The sequence below is a fragment of the Semicossyphus pulcher genome, unplaced genomic scaffold (genome assembly GCF_022749685.1).
Source record: "Semicossyphus pulcher isolate SPU_LCO1_2020_fin unplaced genomic scaffold, fSemPul1.0.p SCAF_11, whole genome shotgun sequence".
In the NCBI taxonomy this organism is placed as follows: domain Eukaryota; kingdom Metazoa; phylum Chordata; class Actinopteri; order Labriformes; family Labridae; genus Semicossyphus; species Semicossyphus pulcher.
The window spans coordinates 9029097-9053004 of record NW_027211615.1 but is presented as its reverse complement, the minus strand read 5'-3'; the positions used below and the strand labels follow the sequence as shown (position 1 = coordinate 9053004).

The 23908-nt window shown below is 39.4% G+C and overlaps 1 protein-coding gene across 1 annotated transcript; it reads left to right on the top strand.

The window, feature by feature from the left end:
* The first annotated feature begins 6768 nt into the window (after positions 1-6768).
* Positions 6769-15976, top strand: slc35f6 (solute carrier family 35 member F6). The gene is made up of 6 exons (XM_069657231.1): positions 6769-6962; positions 10481-10553; positions 11905-12076; positions 12191-12406; positions 12518-12628; positions 13732-15976. The coding sequence occupies exons 1-6, from the start codon at positions 6886-6888 to the stop codon at positions 14217-14219; spliced, it is 1137 nt and encodes a 378-aa protein (XP_069513332.1). The 5' UTR covers positions 6769-6885; the 3' UTR covers positions 14220-15976.
* Positions 15977-23908: the final 7932 nt, after the last annotated feature.

Here is a 23908-nt window from a genome sequence, read left to right as displayed (position 1 = left end):
TAACAGTTATATTGTTGATAAACTAACAGTTGAAACAGTTAGCCAATAGAAATGGTTAAACAGTTATGTGGAAAATGTTGGGCTATCAGTTGAAATAGTTAACAAAAAGTAACGGATACACAACTTGAATAATGAATCGTTAGCTAATGAATAACTGTAGTTAGCTAATGATAACAGTTGTAATATTTGACATAAAGTAATACATTGTTGAAATAGTTAGCTGGATAAAGGTCGAGAGTAGTAAAAATGTTGGCTGTAAGTATTAATAGCTCAAAAATGATGGTTAGAAGCTATACTTATATAATTAATAAACTGTTGAAATTGTTAGCTTGGCTTAGCAATTGAAATGTTAGCTTAAATATGGATACACAGTTGAAATAGTTAGCTAAAATTAATACAGAAAATATTTTAAATAGTTAGCTAAAAGGTAAACGTTAGCTTGTGAACTGTGAACTTGCTTATGGTCATTTAAAGCATTTGGAAAATCCCTCCAAGTTATATTTATATTAATGCTAACTTTGAATTGAAAGTTAGGAGTCCTTTTTTAGTTTGTTGTCCTCATTACTAGCTGCCTTTTCGCACTGGAATATGTTAGCTAGCTAGCCAGAGCTGACCGGTGTGAAAGGTTGCATATGATTTTTAAATACCTAGTGAAAATGTCAATAAAAGATTTCAATGTCTTGTTTCTTTAGAGATTAAAGTGTATTGCTCTTTTGGAATAATTTTGCCCATCAGGATCCTGCTGATCCTGGTTAGTTAACTTATTTGCTCCTAATCAATATGGCTCCAGCTCTCCAGTGACCTCTGGGTAATTTACTGAAAGGCAAAGGCATGAGGATATTAAGTGGTCAACAACTGTGCCAGAGGGGTTAGATGGATGCTCACATACCAGTTAGCACATAAAAACATGCCCACTTAATAGTATAATTATATTTTTCTGTTTTCCGAAGGAGTCGTCTTTCTAATAAAGTGTTTGGATGAAAGTTTAGAATATCTGCTAATGTGGTTGAAACTATTTTAAATGACTTATGCAGCCACCTATTAGCCAGCGTTCAAGTATCAATATACTGCAGTGCACACAATTTTCCACAATAACTCACCAAACTAAAACAGCTCTCTCTCCAAGATAAGAGGTCCTCATGAAGCTTTGTCAACACAACATGTTTACGATAATAAAAGAGCAAAACTCGACATGAAATCACGAGCACTGAAAAGTAATCAGATTATAGCAGGGATTTAAAGCCTGCCAGAGAATGACATTACTGATTACATTTGTCAGCAGGTGATCTTTCCTTTGAACAGCCCTGCCTCTGCCTCGCACAGAGCAGAGGAACATGTTATATAACAGCGTGGAGTCACGGGGTCACAGTGATATCTGTGTGGAGAATATGCACAGGTGAGCATTGCTGAGCGGTCATCATGAATAATTCTTTGGTTGGTTCAGTTTTGACTGCTGGGCTGCGATGCAGAAAGGTGGACTTTTCTCTCACAGAGCTTTTTAATCAAGCTGTGACCCGCCTCGCCCTGTTCAGCTGACACAGCCATGTGACATTTCAACGCCCGGGATGAGCTGTACATAAAGTGCTCCCTCGTCACCTTTCCCTCCCGCAGGTCCGGCTCCTCACACCACTGGAAGCTGGCTGTCAATCAAATGTTTCCGGGCCATTCAGCATGAAACGATAATGCTCCTGGGCGCTCATATTTTTTTCATGGCTGCCACAGATGTTGTGACTCTGCAAGGACACATTTTAAGAACTACAGGTTCACCATTAAGGATGTTTTGCACATGTGTTGCATGCATTTAATGAATTATTACTGTTGCATGCATCTTTTGTCTTCATGGACAGGATGTAGTGGATGAGACCACAAAATATGATGAAACACAAATATCAGTACCTGTATTAGAAGCAGCTAAAGCTTGTAGAGTAAAGCATCATGTGGTGTGTGTGAGCACACAAGAGCAGCAGAGAAGCAAAGAGCGCACAAAGAAAAGTATCCAGAACATGATCTAATGTGACACCTTTCATTTTCAGTATTCAACCCAGTGACGCCAGTGTCGATACTCAAATTAAGACTGAGTACTGGTAGCATGAATACTGGAGGAGCTGTACAGCCCAGTCTTAGTCTCTTGAATTTATCGTTGAACATTTCTTTTGTGCATTTCCCAAGCAAAAATGTAAGTTGTTCCCAAGAAATATTGAACTCTATAGGTATTATACTACTGCTGAAGATTAACCCCTTCCTTTTCAACAAAAAACAACAACAAAATGTAACAATTTGGGTTTTACTGTGCTGTCTTCATGTCAAAATGTCACCAAAAGGTAGGGCTGCACACTTAATCAGGTATGAATCCCGATCACAATTTTTCGGGGCGATCGAGAGGTATTGGCCTTCACTTTTGCTTAGAGCTGACATGTCATTTCATGAGTGCCTACCTTGCAGTGGCAGTTTAAGAGTATACAACACTGTTTCAGTTCAATGAATGACCATGTTAAAGATACAATCTTGAACATTTCAATGTCTGTGCTCTTGAGCGCCTTCCACTGGCAATAATCAGTAATTACAAGAGCACGCTTCCAAGTCTAACCAGACGTTCACAGTTGGCTCCCTTTGTCATGGTTGTAACTCTTGATTCTCCTCGCTGACGGTCGCTTTCCTTTTCAGACTGTTTGCCTTCATCTGAGCGTCGAATTTGTTTCTTTTTCTTTGGATTTTCACTTATTTCTGAAGTTGTATCTGTAGTCATCGATCTTTTCTTTGTTTGTTCAGCCATAGTAGATTACTGTTTACTCGCAACACTTGCAGAGAGCGGAAAAGCAGCCGCTGAGCTCCGCCTACTCTCTCTGGCAGACCAACCACTGCTGGCTGATGGAAAACGCGTCACTAACTGGGCGCTGCTTGTGATTTTTTCCCTTGAGAGTTGACACAGACACCCAGTCTGTAATACTGCAAATGCAAAGGCTTTCATCAGTGGGCCATAGGCTCAATCACCAATGTGTTACCTCATTCGGCGATAGATAGTGACTTAATTGTTATTTTAACTGGCGACTACACCAAAACATGAGTCCCCCGAAACGGCTTATCCTCTTATTTTGAGTTCAGGGCAAGTGTTGCTAAGCAAGAAAAGATAATATGCATAGGGTGCATGAAACCTGTGTGTGCACCGCAAAGCAACACAACTAACTTGTTCAACTACCTGAAAAAACCCCACAAAGTGATGAGTGTATGAAGGCCAAGAGGAATAACGTCGCTACTGTGTGCTTCTTCTCTTCTCTTTTTGCTGCGGTGTAACACTGAAAATGTCCCCGTTATGGGCTCAATAAAGGTTTATCTAGTCTTTGTCCTTCAACTTAGGCAAACATAACAGCGACACTGTACTGCGCGACACCCTATCCACCCAACTACCAAAGACACATTGAAATTACCAATGCAACTTGCATTGCATTTTGCCTCTAGAAGATGCACCAAATTCAGATAGGAGAACCCAGTTAAGTCCTAGTTTAATGCAAAATTTAAAGGTCAAAGTACATAAAAAAATCCCACGGCATTATACCTTTACACTGGTGAAAGGGATTATTTGATTTTCAAACTTATCTCTATCCATCCGAGTTAGTTATCCTTCTGATGCTCTCTGCGCCTCTAAGGTGCAACTCGCTGCAGCTACAAAAACTGTCGTCATTTAAAGTAGCTGCTGGCCTTAAAGACGCTGCAGGTGATTGGGCGCTATGAATCCTGGTGTAGGCACGGTACGGTTCGGGAAGCAGGAAAACACACTATGAAAATCTTTTGCTTTAATTGTCTTCATCTATCATCGACACTGTCTCTTTAATTCTAAACTCTCCAGTGTCCTCCTGCAGTAACGTTTCAACTCTAATTCCCAGAAATCTTCATTACAAGTGTGTCCCAAGTCTGTGAGACATGCACGTAGGAAATGTACTGCTGTCATGAGTGAGTCACAGTTTTTCCATTCATGACAGCACTTCAACAAAGTTATGATAGCTAAATGTTAAGTGTGGGAGCCAAGAGGTTTTATTGCTGTCTGCAGTGAGAGGAGGAGACACTTCACAAGAAGTCAGTGAGCAGACGACTCCTTGATCTCATTAACAAGAAGTGTGTGGTGCCACAGAGGATTAAAATAATACAACTGATTTTTAAATCTTTTGTCAGGTTATTTGTTGCATTTGTCTCATGTGACGAATGTGGAGTGAACTGCAATACAGATCCGTGATTTAACATCACATATTTTTTTCATTGGTAGGTTTTGAGAAGTCTAAAATTGACCTCATATGGGACAGCATCCTCATGGAAAGTGGAGTGCATGTTCTAATTTTAAGCAAAGTGAGGCCACAGAGGAGGAAAGTAAACACTGGTCCCACTTTTAAACCACAGCTGGTCTATCTGGTCTTTGACTCCCCCTGCTGTTTAACCATGATGCATGTCAGGCAGCCTTTAATATCCCCTCATGAACTCCTATTTTATTCATATGCAGGCATAAAATAATGTGTTAATTGCGTTGGGAAATAATGACAAAATTAACCATGTGTCACCTGTAACAACTCTGGCAGAGGCTTCAGACATAAAGGATCCACTCTGTTGCCGTTTTAACAACCACCATTAACTTTCTTAGATCAACAGATTTAGTTTTAATTGTGTTGATTTGTAAGGTGGTGTTATTATGGTTAATGTCCTCGTAATGATCTGGTAGACCCGGATTTAAGTCCTGTTCGAAGATTGTCAGTTTAATGAATATTACTTTTGCCAGCATAGTAAATCTATTTACTGCTCACTATGACCTTTGTCTGTGTGGATCTACTTTGCACCTCACCAAAAATACTTGTTTTAATATTAACTTTAAGTTAAATTATTTTTATATCATCATTGACAAGAACATTTGTAGTTTTAAAGCACCGTCATTCAGTTGAAGTGCCAGGGATTTTTGACTAGGGAAGCTATGGCTGGGCTGACTGTATATAGCAGGTGCTACTGATTTTTGTAGCAACAATAACAAATAATAGGACTACAAAAAACTACAAAATAACTGTATGTTACAAAATGCACAATCAATGCTGTGCAATACTACTGAACTAAAAAAGGCATCTGAAAAGAAAAACAACCACGATTGAAATCGAAGTCACCACAAAAAGCATCTGTGGATTTACAAAATCCTTCAGCTGTGAGCAAGACTGTAACACCGGCTAGAGTTGGATACATTAAAGCAGATTCAATTTATTTTATTACGAAAACAGACACACAAGTCCTGCTGGCTAGCAGCAGCCTGCTAGCTGTAGCCAACGTTAGCATAAGGCATGAAGTGCACGACAGAAGCACATTATTTTCAGCTCATGGCGCTAACTTAAAATGTTGATGGAGCTTGGTGTGATTCTTTGCTAACTACATAATCCATTCTGCCTTGTTTGTTTATGTTAATAAGTAAAACAGCCCATAATCAGCTTCAACACTTATGAACCAACCTTGTTGTATTTCACTAAATTGATTTGTCACTTTAAGTAACTCCTATAAGAAAACGTTAAGAGTAAAGTATATTTATGCTGTCAATCACTAGCAATTAGACTTGCAACAATATGAACCAACCAACCAAATCACACCAGCAGCAAAGGTTAAAGGTCATCATCAGTGGCATAACTGGAACTGGATCATTTTTTAAATGAAAATATAAATATGTTTGTTTTTTATAAATATAAATATAACCTGGATTTTTGTCTCTATATAAATAAAAATAAATTAGTTTAATCACAAAACTACGCAGGGGAGGCGGAGCTTGGGTTCAGTCTTTTTCAGGAAGGTTAAAACCCTGCTTAGACCAATGACTGTATGGATGGAAGACACGTCTCCATCTGCTCTCACTGTATAAAATTGATGCCAAAATAGCCCCCGTGATAGGCACTGCCATCTTGCGATAGTGACGTCATTTGGAGCCAGAGTTGCACAGAAGGGTTCGGCGGGTGGCGCCGCTGTAGCCACTTCTGCTACCCAAAGACACATTAAAATTACCGAACTAAACAGCATGGATCCTGCATGTCGGTGTATTTAACAACAGAACAGCTTCTTGTGTTGGTCTGAAGCAGACGTTCACAGATATGGAAACTTCAATGCCTGTAGTGATTGTTTTAGTTACGTCTCCTCTCACTGTTCCTCCTCTGGTCTGCTAATCGGCTGCAGGAGCCGTATTTGTCAACAAAGCTGTCAATTATCCTTTTTACAGCATCAAATAAGTAATTAAAAATAAACTTGTCCAACACTTGGATGTAAATTAGCATGATAAGAACTAACTATAATGACAGAAACCATGTTTGAGAAAAATGTATTTGACTTGTATTTTGATAGTTTGACTCATGTCCCATCTGTTAACAAGGAGGAGGCGTGCTTTTTGACCTAAACTGCAGCCAGTCAGCAGGGGGGGCTTGAAATGTTTAGGCTTCACTTTTAGAGAGCCGTTTTTGAATAGATGTAACCTTTTTTACCTAAACCTTTGTAAAAAATGAAATACTCTTTTCCTTTTATGTAAAACAAACAAAAAAAATCTGGTGTACCAGGTGAACTTTAAGTTGTTTTCCAAAGATTGGGGATATTTTAATTGAATTGATATGCTATATAACCTCTGTCTTCCTTCTTGTAAGTAAAACTTGGTGTCTACATTGAGTTTCACTTATACCCTCCCTCGGTCATATTCCGTCATTTCCGACTGGGCGTGAACGCAGCGTTCAGTTTGCGCTGTTGTCAGCTGACTCTGGGCTGTCATGTGGCGTTTACAGGCACAAGAGATCCTAGGGAGACTGTAAATAACAACCTGGGTGCCTTTGAACAAAAAAACAACTCGGTGGTCGGCTGTACCCGGTTTGCTTGTCCCGTTTTCACATTGCCACCATGGCTTGGACTAAATACCAGCTGTTCCTAGCAGGACTTATGCTCACAACTGGATCCCTCAACACATTATCGGCGAAGTGAGCACATTTAATTCTGTTACTGTAACTGATGTCATGTGTTTATTGTTAGATTCAGTGCAGTATGAGATTGCTCAAACAGATTTGGGCTTATCTTTTAACTCATAATGTGAATGGACGTTTACTCTAGAAACCTGCTAATTAGCTAATTCTTTACATAAATGATCGAGCTAGTTGTTGTAGCTTGTTTATAACCTTTATAGAGTTTAAGCAGCAGAGTTTAATACACTTGTACGTTATCTTTTACTGTGTGTACATCAGACAACTTTGGCTAACGGGTTGTTAGCTTATTAGCTTAACTCTTGGCTAACATAAACATTCTTATCAAGCTGAAGCTAACGTTACATTTCCTCTTGTCAGGAAGCCAAGTGGGGCTGTGAGGGCAGACATTTCAATGTTATTGACACTTTGATAAGATTGCAGCCAGGAAGAAGCTGTTGTTGGGATGCAAAGATTCTATAACAGGTTTATCTAAAGACAATGACTACAGTTCTCGCAAATGAACTGTCTGCAGCTGCATGGTTTAAATAGCACGTGCTGACTCAGGCTTTTATACTGTGTCAGAGGTTAAGTAAGAGCCTTGTTCAGCCTTCTTTTAAAATCAGGTAGTAGCTGCTGTGTCAAATCATTCGTTTTATACTTTAGGGCTGCTACTAACCGAAATTCGCAGTATTATTTAGGCAAGGCAAGTTTATTTGTAGAGCACCATTCATACATAAAGCAATTCAAAGTGCTTTACACAGTTACAAACAGAGCATTAAGAACATTAAAAGAAATGTGAAACAAAACAAAAAATAGATTAAGAAAAACAACAAATTATTTAAAAATATAAGTTCAGGCCCGGTCAGAACACTGCAACAGTAAATGCTTACTTCCCTAAGGACACTTTCTAACACGTAAAGCATCAGAAACGCCTTTTAAAGTTTTGATTCGTCAGTTAAACTTATTAGTCGTGTTCTCCAGAACACTTTGTATCTGCGGGTTCCAAACCCTGAAAAGGTGATCCCAGAACTACCTTTTCTCCTGTAAGGGTTGTTACAATCACACAATTTTTAAAAGCCAAACATAGTTTGGTGTTTAATCTACCTTTTTTTCCCTAAATTGCTGAAAGCAAACAACCCTTTTGCTTTTAAAATATAACTCGTCAGTTATAATTGTTCCTTAGTTTTTAGAATTCCCAGAATTCTCTTGGGTCCCAGACTCCTACTGTCACAATATTCGACCTTCCCCTTTGTTTTAAAATTATATTGAAGTAATTAAATATTGATAAGAAGTATGGGAATGCAGCAGTAAATAAAAGCATTTTAAGACCTGTTTTAAAGAGCCAACTGATTAAGAAAGCCTCAGGTACTCTGATAGCTAACTAACTAAAACTAAATTCTGCCTCACCCTGCTTGGTTCTGGTTGTGGGGACATTGAGTAAACCTGTCCCAGAGGACTGAGGGACCTGGATGCCTCGTAGCGAATTAGCATGTCTGATAGGTATTTGGGCCCAAGAACGTTTCGTGTTCAAAACTACATTAGATAGAGGAAAAGTCCCATTACAGCTTCCTACACAACAAAGGCACAACTATAGATAACTAATTTTGTCCAACTAAAATCAAAAGATAATTCATTTACAATGTTATAAACGGAAAAATACAGGTGATTATCACATACAAGAAGCAGGGAATGTCTTTATAAAAGCCTTAAACAAGTAATTGGTTATCAAAATCGTTTATACTGTGGGTCAATAAATTGAGTAATAAACAGTATTTTTTCCATCAATCAATTTAACATTAACTCTTTAGAACATCTAAAAATAGCGAACAATGTCCTTCCTCTATTCAAATTAGATCGACCAACATGTCAAAAACCCAAAGATATTACATTTATAGTCAAATATTAAAATGTTCACTAATAAGTGTCACGATAAGAGCAATTTTACAATTTTGGTGAAACCTGAAATTCAGCTTTTTTTTTAACTTCTCCAATTATCTTTGATGTCAGCGCTCTGCTGCCGGATACACACTTCTGTGTCCTGTTGCGGGTTTTGTCAGCTGAGCGTAACTAAGTGTGTTGTGCCAACGAGTCAGACTAAACAAGCTGTGTCATGATGCTCAGAGAGAAAAATCAGCAACTAACGGGTACGGTTTCATAACAGTCACTTGATACCACCTTCCCCACAGCTCTGCCTCGCTGAGATCTAATGCAGCATGTAAGGCCGACAGCTCTGGTGCAAGTTTCCTCTCTTCTTTCATTCAAACATGCAGCGTTTAAAGGAGTAAACTGAGGTGCCATGAGTAACGGATTAAACGATTCGTTTTTTAACTACAAAATAAATTTTCACCTATTTAGACAATCGATTAATCGGTTTGAGATTGAGATTTTCTGTTTTAATGAATGAAAACAATAACAATAATCCATAGTTGGCACAGTGATTGAAGTGAACACCTGCAACCAAATGCAGGCTAAATGTTACCGGTCACCTGCCACCTACATTCTTATGTTATCAACAGTCAGAAATTCAGGTTACATGATGTATTTGTTATGTCTACCCTCATGTAACACTGACTCAGTGTTTACATTACCCGTAGCAGAAAAACAAATTGAGTAGCAGAAAAACAAATTGAGCTGGCCATGGAAACACTCGTTGACCTGCCACAGTGGCAGGTGAGGAAATGTCTGCGTAAGAACAAACAGGATGCTCGTAGGAGATTTGGAGCTTCTGTCTCGTATTGATGAGCTCAGACGTGGCTGCGTTTGAGGGAATTGCAGTGTCATCACCTTTAAGGACCACATTCCCTTGTCTTTGCATTTTGAGCAGACACATGAAAAGGTCACATGCTCGTCATGCTTCCTCTGCCTGTGGACTATAAAAGTTATTCGGACTTAAGAACTTGTTAACCTCCCCTTCCAGCAATTTCACTCTTATATTATATGACTTTACAGATTATGACATAATGGCGCACTAAAACAGATGTGACTTTAGGGAAGCAGAAGTCCTTAGTTGGTTGTAGGCAGACAAAATGCTAAATAATCAGGGTTTGGTGTGCACCACAGGTCAGCACTGGGCCCACAATCTTTTTTTAACATGCTGAAATAAGTGAAACAAGAAGAGCGTGTGTAGAACTTCAACTTCAGCAAATCTGCATATTTTTTACTCGATTAATCAGCCAAATGTGAGAGGCGTTAGGAGACTGTCAGTAAAGGCTATTTAGTTTTAAATGTCAGTAAATACTGGATAATGCCCGCGGTAATTTCCAGCAGAACAAGGGGTGGCTGACCAACGTTTCAAAAAACCCCAAACAAGTTCAGTTCACTGTGATTTATGACATAACAAGCAAGGATACATCACATTTGGGAACCAGGAAGTGGTTGTCAATTCTGAAAAAATACTAAAGAATCAATGATCAAAATAATTGCTGCTCAATCCACTAATAGGTGCGGCCCTAGTCTCGTGGCAAACCCTGTTTTCTCTGTATGCTTGGTTATGTAACAAATCTGTTCAGTTGTAATAATGTCCTTTTGTCTTACAGATGGGCTGACATGTTCTCAGCGAAGGGCTGCAATAATGACCCTGAACATAAGTTCTCTCACCCGTTTGTACAGGTAGGTGAATCATAAACAGTTCTGTGTAGCACTTCACACGTCAATAAACACTGCAGCTGCCAAAGTTTCCGCTTTTATTCCTATTTTATTGTATTTAAATGGTGGAAATTTGAGACCGTATGAGTATAAACTCTTTCGCCTTGTGTACAAAATCTACAATCGTACTTCATGTAGAGTCTTTTGTTCAAACCTGGCCACCATTATGTAACTTTACAAACTCAATTTATACAGTCTTTTTTTAAAACAACAACACTTGGGTTAGACTCGAATATAGCTCAGTCTATTATAATCCACTCTGCTTACCTTTGAACTCATCAGTTTCGATTTGAACACTTCCTGAAAGGCTTGAATGACAATACAGGTTCAGCAGGTTCGGCCAGGACACCTTCACCTGCTGCCTGGTCTTATCCAGGCCTTTGATGCTTACAGCCGAATAGCAGAAAACACACAAAGATTCTTTATGATGCTATCCCACCCTGACAGTTTTGCACTCACAAGTGTTTGTTGTCTTGGGATCCTTTTTGCGATGCAGATTTGTGGAATGGAAATCTGACGCTATGATGGCAGACATTTAAATGTGTCTTACGCCAAAGCATATTGAACCCCATACTATGCATACAGATACTATAGGTATACCCTTGAGCTTTTTCTTTGCCTTCTGACAGCTGCTTATGTTTTGACATCATCAAAATTAAAGAGGCTTTGCTTCTTTTACCGAAAGGAAAAATCAATATTTTAGAGAACAATCTTGTTTGTATGTTTCTATTTTTTAAAATAAGGCATTGGGAAAGATTAGGGATCGACCGATTATCAGCCGGGCCGATTATCGGCGCCGATATTCGGCATTTTGATGCATATCGGCATCAGGCTTTTTTTTAAATTATTATTATTTTTTTAAATCCGACGGCCGATAAGAGATTTTAAATCTTTTAATTTAAAACTGGGTTATTTTGTCTCTGATGCATATGCTTAAAGGCATTTAAACAAAGTTAAGTGTTGGAGTTTGTATTATTCAAAATTTTGACGCCAATATTTTCACTTTTACTGCAAATGAATATCGGCTTTAAATATCTGTTATCTGCCTTCTTGACTACGAATAATCGGTATTGGTATCGGCTCTGAAAAAACCATATCGGTCAATCTCTAGAAAAGATATTATGTTGTCAGCTCAGGTGTGATCCCAGTCCCAATAACCACAGGCCATAGATGCACAAAATAATGTCTTTGCACTTACCAATAATAACCCACGCATCGGTCCTTAATTGTATTTCAGCTGCTGTTTCCAAAGTCACAAGTTAAATTCTAATCTGTTTCCTCTCTCTCTCTTTGCTTCTCCACTCCACCCGTCCAGGCGGTGGGAATGTTTCTGGGCGAGTTCAGCTGTCTCGCCGTGTTCTACCTCGTACTCTGCCATGACAGACGTTCTCCAGTGCCCAAGATGAACCCGGATCAGAGCTTCAACCCTCTGCTCTTCTTCCCACCCGCCATGTGTGACATGACGGCCACCTCCATCATGTATGTTGGTAAGTGACCCCAATTTCTTGTGGCTTTTCTGCTCTTCACAAGACGAAAGTGAATATAAACAAAGTAATCTTGTGTTTGTGTTGTTCTTACCTTTTTTTTCCCACTCTTTCCAGCTCTCAACATGACCAGCGCCTCCAGCTTCCAGATGCTGAGAGGAGCCGTCATCATCTTCACCGGCCTGCTGTCGGTGGCGTTCCTCGGGCGGCGCCTGAAGTCCAGTCAGTGGTTCGGCATCATCATCACCATCCTGGGCCTGGTGATCGTGGGCCTCGCAGACTTCTTCAGCGGGCACAAGGACGACGAGCACAAAATGAGCGAGGTCATCACAGGTGAGAGTGATTTCAGTTATGTGCTTTATTTACATTTAATCCAACCAGAAGTCAAAAATATCCCCACTTACCCCACTGTGTTAAACCCTGCTTCTCTGTTCTGTCCTGCAGGAGACCTCCTGATCATCATGGCTCAGATCATCGTCGCAGTGCAGATGGTTCTGGAGGAGAAGTTTGTCTACAGACACAACGTCCATCCTCTGCGGGCTGTCGGCACTGAAGGTACAGCGATTCATCTGCAGTTACATTTAACATGTGGATGAAGCCACACCTCTTATCTCTTTGCTGATTTTGTCCTGGACACGCTTAAGTGGTGTTTTTTATCAAAAAATCTCTTCCTGCTTTCTTTAACAGTCATATGTATCACTCACTTAAAATTTTGGAACTGGAAAATGTTCAGTGTACAGTTAATCGCTTCTTCTGACACTTTGGCGGCACCTTTCAACGGTAAATGCGGGTGCACACTTCCCAGATATCCAGACAGTGCTGCATGTGTGACGTCCACGGTTGGCTCCGGTTGTAACTCTTGATTTTCCTCGCTGACAGTCGCTTTCCTTTTCAGACTGTTTGTCTTCATCTGAGCGTCGAATTTGTTTCTTTTTCTTTGGATTTTCACTTATTGTTGAAGTTGTATCTGTAGTCATCCATCTTTTCTTTGTTTGTTCAGCAATAGTAGATTACTGTTAACTCGCAACACTTGCAGAGAGCGGAAAAGCAGCCGCTTAGCTCCTCCTACCCTTGAAAACGCATCACTAACTGGGCGCCGCTTGTGATTTTTTCTGCTAAAGTTGCCACGGACGCCCAGTCTGTAATACTGCAAATGCAAAGGCTTTCATCAGTGGGCCATAGGCTCAGTCACCATTGTGTTACCTCATTCGGTGATAGAGACTTAACAGACATTTATTTACAATGAAAATCTTCAACATTATGACTTTAACTGTGTCCGTTTCCTACAAGCACTCTCATGCATGTCTTCAAAGGAAGGTAAGGCAGCTGTTTTTAGTGAAACAGCTCTAAAACAGCAACTGTACTTTTCCTGCTCAGCTCCAAACAGCACACACAAAATGTTAACGACTAGCAGGAGTACACAGCGAGGAGTTTAGACGCTAAAAGGAGAGTGATAATTGGAGTTCTTTCTCTAATTGCAGTTATTTCTCATGATTACTGGATGTTTTTGATTCTTCAGGAGTCTAAAATGGTCAAAATACAGGAAAGCAAGTTGCTCTGCAGTAAAGCTGGTCACGTGCAGTGATAAGAGCTTACATGAAGACGTGATTTAGGGTTGGTAGTTATTGCTCTTATTAAACTCTGTTCTCTGCCTCCAGGTTTCTTCGGGTTCGTCGTGCTGTCGCTGCTTCTCATCCCGATGTATTTCATCCACACGGGCAACTTCAGCGACAACCCTCGGCAGGTCCTGGAGGACGCGCTGGACGCCTTCTGTCAGATCGGAAACCAGCCTCTCATCATTCTGGCTCTGCTGGGAAACACTGTCAGCATCGCCTTCTTCAACTTCGCCGGCATCAGCGTTACCATAGAGATGAGCGCCACCACCCGCATGGTGCTGGACAGCCTGCGCACGCTCGTCATCTGGGTGGTGAGCCTGGCGCTGGGCTGGGAGCAGTTCCAGGGCCTGCAGGTGCTCGGCTTCCTGGTGCTGCTGTTGGGCACGGCGGTCTACAACGGACTGCACCGCCCCCTGCTGGCGAGGATACCGTGTTGCGCTGGGTTGGTGAGCGCAGAGGAGGAGGTCAGCGATGAAGAGAGGGAGAGGCTGATGGGTAACGCCAGGTTGCAGGCGCCTGATGACATTTAGAAGTCGTCGTTACGGGACTGTCCGTCAGAGACACCAAACCGTTCACGAATGCTGTCATTTTAAGTCTCTTTTTAAATGTTCACACCTAAGATTTTAACTGACCACACAATGTTGCAATTATATGTGAAAGAGTGGAAGCTCTCTTAAAGGAATAGTTCCACATTTTGGAAATCATGGCAGTGGAACATATAATAATCAGATCGAACAAATTGGCAGACGCCACAGAAGACGGTCTGAAGGGGCTTTTTTTTTATCACAATACAGGGTTTATTTAAAATGAGATTATATTTAGAAATGGACGACCATGGTACAAAACATAAATAATTCATAGTCAGTCCTGACCTTTTATTTCACGTCTTATTTTTAAAAGAAGAACTTGAAGTGTCTTAGTGCTGAATCACTAAAGCACATGTTTATGAAAATGACTTTTTTGAGTTTCATGCAGATTTTCTTGAATAGATGAATGATTCAGAATGGTTGCAGATTTTATGTCTCGTAATGTGTTTTAAGAATGGGTTTTATTTTCTGTAAATGTTACTTCCTGTGCAGAGTGATTGTGCCAACGTGTTTCCAACACGGTCTGAACACACAACAGAGAGTTCCACATTTCCTTTCACTCATCTCAGTTTGGTTGAAAACAGATTGTAATGTTTTAAATAATGTCTGTATATTTGCTGTCTGACACTGTTGATTTATTTGTACAGATGTATAAAGGAGTCAGAGTTATTACACCAAGTGGTTTGCACTTGTTGTTGTAGATTTAAGATGCTGACTGTAACACACTATAAAAAACAAAAGGGAACTGTCGTTGAAACACACTAGCTGATTGCTGTAATGACTTTTTTTAAATACACGTCTGAAAGCACATGAAAAGTCTTAATTCATGTTTTTTTTTTACAGGATTACATGTTGTTTACATTGGAAATAATGTTGATGTGTACATCGGAAATAATTTGTCCATTATTGCAGTGGTTCTCCAAGTGAACACCCGGGGTCCCAGAGCGGGTCCCAGGGGGTCCTCTGCAATTTATTTTAGCTGTAATTTGAACCATAAGGAACACAGTGACGGAACGTGTTACTGTTTTGACCATGGAGTTTAATACACTTTCTTTAATAGAACATTAAACACCTTTGACCTAAAGGACACCACTGCAGTAACGGCTCAGACTAAGTGAATACAAAATATAAACATTGACACCTTTTTATAACGCTATTATATATTATATATTATATTATACTGTTTTAATGATTCTAAACAATGGATTTATTGATAACTAAAAATGAGGTCTGAAAGTTTAACTATATAACAATACAATATAAATCAATGTTCTTTCATGCATTTACATTAAAAATAATGACCTTTAACTAGACATGGCATAGCTTTATTCCCCTTGTAGCCACACTGGCTCTGCCGAGCTGGAAATTCAGAAAATAAATGTGATAAAAATAAGAGAGAAGTCTGACTTTGAAGTTCAAAAGTGAAGTGAACATTTACTAACGTGTCCAGTGTCATTAGTCCCAACAGCAGCAGCTGACACCTGCCTTCACTTCCTGAGCTGAACCCAGCATCCTCCCCAAAGACCGACCTCGTGCTTTACTGGAGGTCAAAGGTTAAACCCAAAAGTCCCCTGAGATCTGAACACACAGGACCTTGTTTAACTCTGCTTAACAGGATGAAAGACAACGTGTTAACTGAGCGAATACATAATGATATATCTTAATTACCCACATGAAGACGTTAGTGTCACTGCAGATGTAAAAACTGATCAATTATTACTTGTTTTATTTTGATAGTGTCTTCTTTTATTGAAGGCAAATGTACACACAGTTATAATTATTCTACAAACAAAATTTCATTATAAAATCTTTGTAATTTTGTTTATTTTACACAACATGCCACATGGTCCAAGAATTGTTATTTAATAATAAATATTGGGCTGTTTACTTTAGAGGAGAGAGCCGCTGTGGGTCGTTGTTCATTCAATTTGAATTTATTGAATAGTATTTTTCTTAACTTTCTTTGCTTTACTTTTAAATGAGCTACAAAATCAACGCACGCGCACAAAGAAATAATAGCGTCTGTGATCTGCACACACACTGCGGGCCAGCCGTGAGTAAAAACACAACATGGCCGCTAGATGGCAGCGTTCAGCTAGAAAAATGAACCGCAGCTCTTCATTGTGTGCGGCTGCTTCTGGTGATGGGCTCGTCAATGTACTAAGGAAAAATACATTATATTATGTTGTCTTTCATAACATTATTAAGCTAAATAAAATATATATACATTTTAAATGATTTTAAAGACGCCATGGGATGTTTCATGACGCACAACTCTCGGGAAGAATATCAGCACCTTAAAATGACTACAACGACATGCAATTACATTTATTAAATATGTTCTATTATATATTATATCATACTATATTATGTTTTATATTATATTACACTGTATTTTATTCTGTAATAGATGTAAATAACTATATTATAGGAACAGTGCATTTCAGCGTAATAGGCGAAGTGTCTATTACTGCGCAGGATTTGGCCACCACCACAGAACACGTGATATCATACAAAATGCTGTTTTTTTAAGGGCTGTTGCAGTTAAGAAATCAAGCCAATAATATTTTACATCAAAGTATTTGAGGGAAAAGCACGTTTTCATAAATTAGCAAAGACATGAACATTTTTAATGTTACTGTTATTGTGTGTGTTTGTACGCAGCTAGACAGCTAGCTCAACATCTACGGCCTCTGACATTAATAAAAAGAAGGATATAATAAGACCAGAAAGACGCTCCCGGGACAACGAAAAAATAATCCATTGTTTTTTCTGGATAAATTTGTCCCGATGTGAATCTGTTCTATAATCTATTAACGCCAGGAGCAACAAATACGGCCTGTGAAATACTGACACATGTACAGATGTAAGTCTTGCACAATAATTATATGGTCTTGATTTTTACAATCCAGATCTGTTTAGGATTATTAATACACATCGTGTTTTCCGGAGATGAAAGCTCTCTGCTTTGTACCTTCAGACCTGCTGCTGTTTGGAGCTGTTTTCTCGGCTGATGGATGTTTTTGTTTCCAGCGCTGCTGCAGCGTCAAACAGCAGAGCCGTGCAGGTCCTGCTCTGCATCAGCCTGCTGTGAACACGCAGCCACACGGACCGTCATGCATAATGTTAAACGTCATTTAATGCTACATGTGCACGAATGATTGTTTCTGTTATTTGCAACATTTCTGGAGGTAATAAAGCCTTTTTTGAGGCAGGTATTTGACATCAGTTGGTTTGTTTTGACGTATTTCGCATTGTTTTCTGCACCTTGTACAAAGAGAAACAGCAGCAGGCCTAATGGTTTGTTAATATGACCTCCATAACTCTCTCCTGCTGCTGCACTATTTAGCTTACGGTGTATGTGATTTAACCATGTGTACGTTTGCACAGCAGAGCTGCAGACCTGCTGCACAAGAGGCGACTTTAATCTGTTTTAATGTAAACACAAGGCTTTGAGTCACCATCCTATTTAAAAGGTTCCATTTAGGCAGCTCCTTTAGCTTGTTTAGAGCTGAGGGCACCCCAGGGTGAGTGAGATTAGTCTGGCACTCCGGAGTCCAGCTGATGACCAAACTGAGTGTGCAGAGCAAAGAGTTAAAGACTGCTACAAAAGGAAGCACAGAGCTGTAATGGGATTTAAAGTTTGTCTACCTGCAGTAATTGTGCTTTATTTAGAAAAGGAAGTTTAATTGAAGTTCAGTCATTACAGTTATCAATGTTATAAGTGTGGAAATACTGTACTGCTTGTGTAAGCAGCAGCAGAAACACAGTAATTCAGCTTCTCCTGTGAGTTCACACTGAGTCAGTGTCACACGTATTTCACAGCCCAGAGACAAGAAACAACATTAAGCTAAATCAACGCTTGTTTTTCTGTCTGTCACATGAACAAACCAAAGCAGTGATTGAAAGTAACCGAGGGAAAGTTTGAAGGACAACCGAGGCACCATGTACACTTAAATCAGTTATAAATGCCACTTTAAGTTACATTATAAGGAAGGAAAAACCCTCAAAATATACTTTATAAATACTTTCTTATTTCTTCTCCCACTTATAATCTCATCACCCTCAAAATGTTCTTTGTGACCTTTAGGTGGGGGATGAACCATAACTTTGGAACCACTGGAATAAACATGTACAAGTATGTAACGTGTCAGTATCAACCATGTAATGTCAGTCACTACCAGGCTGCAAAAATACTGCCAGCCTGTGTTCATCTCTCTCCTTTCTTGTAATATCTGTTGATTTAAAAAAAAAATCTAATTACTTCGATGTTGATTTTTCAGTTTGCTCTTAATCAGAATGAAAACTACATTATTAAAAATAACCAGAGAAGAAGAAGAGTGAACATGTAGTCACTGGGGGGAGCTGCTGTACATGTAGTTCTTTCTGGTGCTCCTAAAAGTTTGATGTAAAATCTGGCAGAATAATCTCTATGAACCATTAAATGTAGGTTCAAAACAGGGGGGTTGTACGACATTTCAACGGGAACAATTTTAATTTAACGCCTTTTAGTTTTTGTGTAAGACGTCAATTATTTTGCCCTTAAAAATCTGGCGTACAGGATTGGTATACGTGCATGTGTACAGCAACTGTAAGTACATGATGTGGACGTACTGGGGTGCAATTATTATTATATATTGTTTTGGCTGCCTTTTAAGCTTGGGAACTACTTTTTAGGGGGCGTTGTCCCTCTCTGTGGATTGGGAATCCTTCTACATTAAATCTGAATTGTTTGTAATTTGTATTTTTGTATGTATTTAATATAATAAGATGAATTTAAACATAAAGGACAAAAATATGTATACAATACATTTAGCTTTTAATAGCTCAAACTAGCTCAACAGGCCTTTAAAGTAGCTATTAGAAAAATGCTACTTACAAAATAATGTGAGTTATATTGGTTAAGTTACTTTTACTTCAACATAAAACCCATCTATACTGAGCGTGAGGGAAGATGAGCTAACCGGACAAAGCTAAGAACCTGCAGTCAGTCATGTTCAATAAAAGAAACACACCCTGACAGATCAGACGGCCACACAGTCACTGTCACACTCCAACATACAAATTGAAAGAGACATTGAAAAAGTTCCTGTGCAGCTCAGAGAGAGTTTAAGGTGTTTGGAATTAATTGGCTGCATTGAGGATCACATAAACGCTTGTTTTGAAGTGACTTTACACACATCCCTGTGTTTGTTCTCTCTCTGCTCGGAGGAAAAGCTGGCTGGCTGCCAAACAGAAGGCTGTGTACAATGGCCCAGGTCCCATTAAATCTGCGAAAGTTCCTTCCTGAGGCAAACATTGCCAGAAATAGTCATCTTGGCGCGGAGCTGCGGTGGTACAGGAGGGGGAGCAATAATTCTGGGAGTAATAATGGAAATCATTTTAATTCTGTGCCGCAGCCTGTGATCGTGCAGAGCTACAGGCCGTCTGCGCTCATTCAGCTTTCCTAACGCCTGATAACGCTTCCTGTAAAAACACAGAAAGCAATCAGAGGACGACAACAGATGCTTCAAACGTCAGCCGTGTTTGACTTTTCAGTTTCAGGCTGGTCGAGCAGTGATTAGCTTCACTGCTCGAGTTTATTAGAGGAACAAATGAGTCATAAGTGTGTTAGTGAGTTTGTCATTTTGATCAGGTTTTAATGGTTGATGTTAATGGATGGAAAATTATGATCCATCTCTCTTACAGCTACCAGGGTTTAGTCTCTAATAAACAATGGATTTAACGGGTAAAAATACATGGCAAGTACTTCATTACAAGTAAAAGTCCTGCTTTCAAAACTATAGAAGCATTACATGCAAAATGTCCTAAGAGTTTCCAATTAAAGCCCTCATTTCCTGTGACAGGTGCATTGCTTTATCGCATTATTCTTATTAATGCATCAATGCAAACGGTCAGAAGGGTAGCAGTAGTATAAGATTTAAACAGTGCAATAGATGTCCAAGGATTTACTACAATTTCTTTTGATTGATTCTGATTGGCTAATTACAGCATTCCGAGGTCTGTTATTTCTTGATAACAGACCATTGCTATGAAGAACAGACCATTGCTAGGGATGCATCTCTAATCACAGAATCAGGAGGACTAACTCTAATCAAATCAATCTCCTGAAAGAAGTCCGGTAAATTTGTTCGATTCCTGCCGTCCCGTTCACCGTGTCTTACTTCAACATCAGTGGATGAATGTTAAATTTAAAGTTAGTAAAAACAGCTAGCTTAGCTCATTTTAATGGGAGTAATAAAAGCTAGCTTAGCTTTTTTTAAAGTGAGTAAAAACAGCTAGCTTAGCTCATTTTACCTGAGTAAAAACAGCTAGCTTAGCTCATTTTAACCTGAGTAAAACAGCTAGCTTAGCTCATTTTAATGGGAGTAATAAAAGTTAGCTTAGCTTGTTTTAACCTGAGTAAAAACAGCTAGCTTAGCTCATTTTAACCTGAGTAAAAACAACTAGCTTCGCTCATTTTAATGGGAGTAATAAAAGTTAGCTTAGCTTGTTTTAACCTGAGTAAAAACAGCTAGCTTAGCTCATTTTAACCTGAGTAAAAACAGCTAGCTTAGCTCATTTTAACCTGAGTAAAACAGCTAGCTTAGCTCATTTTAATGGGAGTAATAAAAGTTAGCTTAGCTTGTTTTAAAGTGAGTAAAAACAGCTAGCGTAGCTCATTTTAAGAAGACACACAGTTAACCGTTGCTGTGGACGCAGCTCTCACTGTGAGTGTAAGGGACTATTTTTAAACAGAAAACTGACTTTATAAGTAAAAAGCAGTGTAATAAGCGGGATAATAGTGAGCAGGTTGTTACAGCGACAGGAAATGTAACACGGTTGTCTTTAGCATCAATTACACCTGAAGAATTGAAAACAGAAGCATTTTTTGCTGAACAATTCTGTAATTTAACAAAATATGATGTCCATATATGGTCGAGTTACACATGATAAGCAAAAGTAAATGGTATTATAACCATTCATTTTCATACAAGACCACTGCAACCTGCGACCCAAACTCTGCTGGTTGTGGTTGGACTACTTCTAACCATTTTCTACACAGTAACTCTGGGTAGTTGAGTCCACTGGTTCCCAACCTGCGAATGAGGCCCTTTCAGAGGGTCAACATAAATCTGCCTGGTCGAGAGATGATATATCAGGTAGGAGGAGTGAAAAAATACAGTTCAGCTACACAAGTATGCATAATTGTTTTGCTTTCCTGACAGAAATTGGTTTATTTGGGCCTTAAACAGTTATTTAAATCCAACTACAGTTCAAGTTTAGCAGGTAAATGTGGAAGTATTACATTATGAGAATTTCAATTGATGTTTTTTTCTGTAAAATCTGAACATAAAAGAATGATGAGGGGACAATAAGCCTGGACAAACAGTCATGAGTCTCCTTCAGCTCTGAGGTGACAAACTGTAAACTATGTCGAGGACAATACCGTGTTTCTGAAGGACTGCAGAATACCTGGATCAGACGCTTTTCAGGACTGACCTGACAGAGATTTTCTTCAGTTGTGGACATAATTCATATCTGGAGGAGTCACAGAGACAGGAGGAGGCGCTGGCACTGGCAGAAATCCCACCTGCATCATTTCTACAGCTCCTCAGAGGACCTGCGGGGGAAAGGGAAATAAAGGTGAATAATGACATCCAGCAGGGCTCCTTTTTTTACAGCTGATTTATGGATCAAATGTGTCAAACATAAAACTCAACACTAACATATTGAATAACTATATCTGCAGGACACAAAGGGATGATACTGAAGGATTACACTGTCTGTCTGCAATCATTGTTTTCACGAACACAACCACCTTTTAGATCCTCGAAACTCGGATTCTGCCCTGAAAAAGAGATCATCTGTCCGAGATGTACAGACTTTCAGCTCCCTTTCCTTTTGTCGAAAAATACTCTGCAACTCTCTTAATCCTTGTGTAGATTATATATTAGCAATATAAAATGCACAATGTTTGCTCCACTTTGAAGCCGCTGTGCTCTGTGCAGATCTGGATAATATTTTTCACGCGCCTGCAGCTTTTTCTCAAAACGGATCTTTTTTTCATATTTTGTACGGTAAATATTTAGACTTTTTATCATCATTTTTAATGCTGTTAAATGGTCCAAGGTCAAGTATAATCAATATGTATCATAGTGTATGGCGATGATGATGTAAGCTTCTGTAATGTATACTTGTAAGGTTTTTCTATCATTTTTTTCTATTGTAAAACTCGATTAAAGCTATTTACTCTCATCTGATTGGCTGATCAAGGCAAACACACACTCTGTACATTTGCAGCAATAAACAATTATTGTTCTTTACAGTAAATAATCTCCTGAACTGTGGATTTAAATCTGAACAAGTAAAAACTCCCCCTCCTCTCTTTTCCTGTTACGCACGTATAAAATGACTTTAACGCTTCCTCACCAAAGAAAAAAAAATCTCATCAGCACCTGAAATAACTGGAGTCGTGCTGCGTCCCGCTGCATCCTCTTCCCTGGATTGTTTTGACTGCGTGATGGAGGAGGGCAAACGTTAAAAAAAAAAAAATCTCATTTCTAATTTTAACCCGGAAAAGTGTCACTCGAAAACAGCATGATAGGAGGCAGCCAGGGTCAGCGGGCCTTCCGCGCGCATGAATCAAGACTTCAATGAACGCGGCTTCAGAGGCCATTGTTCCCACACAGGAAAAAATAGAGATTATATGAACTTAAACATGGCTATAAAGACTGGTTTTATGCTAGACATATAAAAAACCCCTCTATGTTTTAGCTCAATGAAGCAACTTCTGCGATAATTAGCTATTTAATTTGCTGTTTACAAACTTTATTTTGAAATCCTCTTGGCGCGGACCCAACGTGTGAATCCTGAGGGGCCTCGCGGATGAAGTATCGCCTCTGAAGTTAATTGTGTTTTGCTTTCGGGGGGAATAGGTTTTCCTCTGTTTATTATGAGCGTGGGGACGGATTTGCGTCACCGTGCAACTTGCAGGTCGAGATAAAGTTGCACAAATATTGAAAAAGGGAAGTTCTAACAGTCATTATAAAGCGCCCCCCTCCTCTGCTCCGGAAGAAATAAGGATTTCTTGCTGTATCCTAAAATACTAAAACAGCTTCTATTTTTGGGAGGGCAAATCTAGCAGGAATATCCGCTCATTTAACACGAATCACAGCCCATCAAAAACAGGATGCGCGCGAGCTAATAGAAGCTCTCCTGCGCTGATTGCAGTTCATATATTTTATATAACTGCGTGACCGGTTATTCGATTCGATTTTTTCTTGTTTTTTTAAAACTGCATTTTATTTTTAAAACTGTCAGATCAAAGACCCCCCTGGAAATATGTATTGTTTATTTCTTGTGTGGGATATTTTCACTAAAAAAAACCCACTAAATTCACGCGAGAGTTCATGAGTGTAATAATATGTTTGTGTGCGGTTCTCTTTAAGCGATCAATCCATCATCTCTGGATCAGAATTGCTCCAAATTGTCCGGGTCATGTGTGTGTGTGTGTGTGTGCTCATCATTTACTCAGGGCGTGATGAGAGCAAATGCAAGCTCCCCATTGGCTCAGAAAGTGACCAATCAGTGTCAGCGGAGGAACTTGAGAGAGGAGCAGCAGGGCTTGGATTTCAGAGTTGGGAGAGCGA

What these genes read in the sequence shown, in the direction of transcription:
- slc35f6 (XM_069657231.1), top strand. Translation starts at nt 6,886, where the DNA reads ATGGCTTGGACTAAATACCAGCTGTTCCTAGCAGGACTTATGCTCACA. An exon ending in AATGAGCGAGGTCATCACAG is followed by an intron (nt 12,407 to 12,517) that starts GTGAGAGTGATT and finishes TCTGTCCTGCAG; the next exon opens with GAGACCTCCTGATCATCATG. An exon ending in GCGGGCTGTCGGCACTGAAG is followed by an intron (nt 12,629 to 13,731) that starts GTACAGCGATTC and finishes CTCTGCCTCCAG; the next exon opens with GTTTCTTCGGGTTCGTCGTG.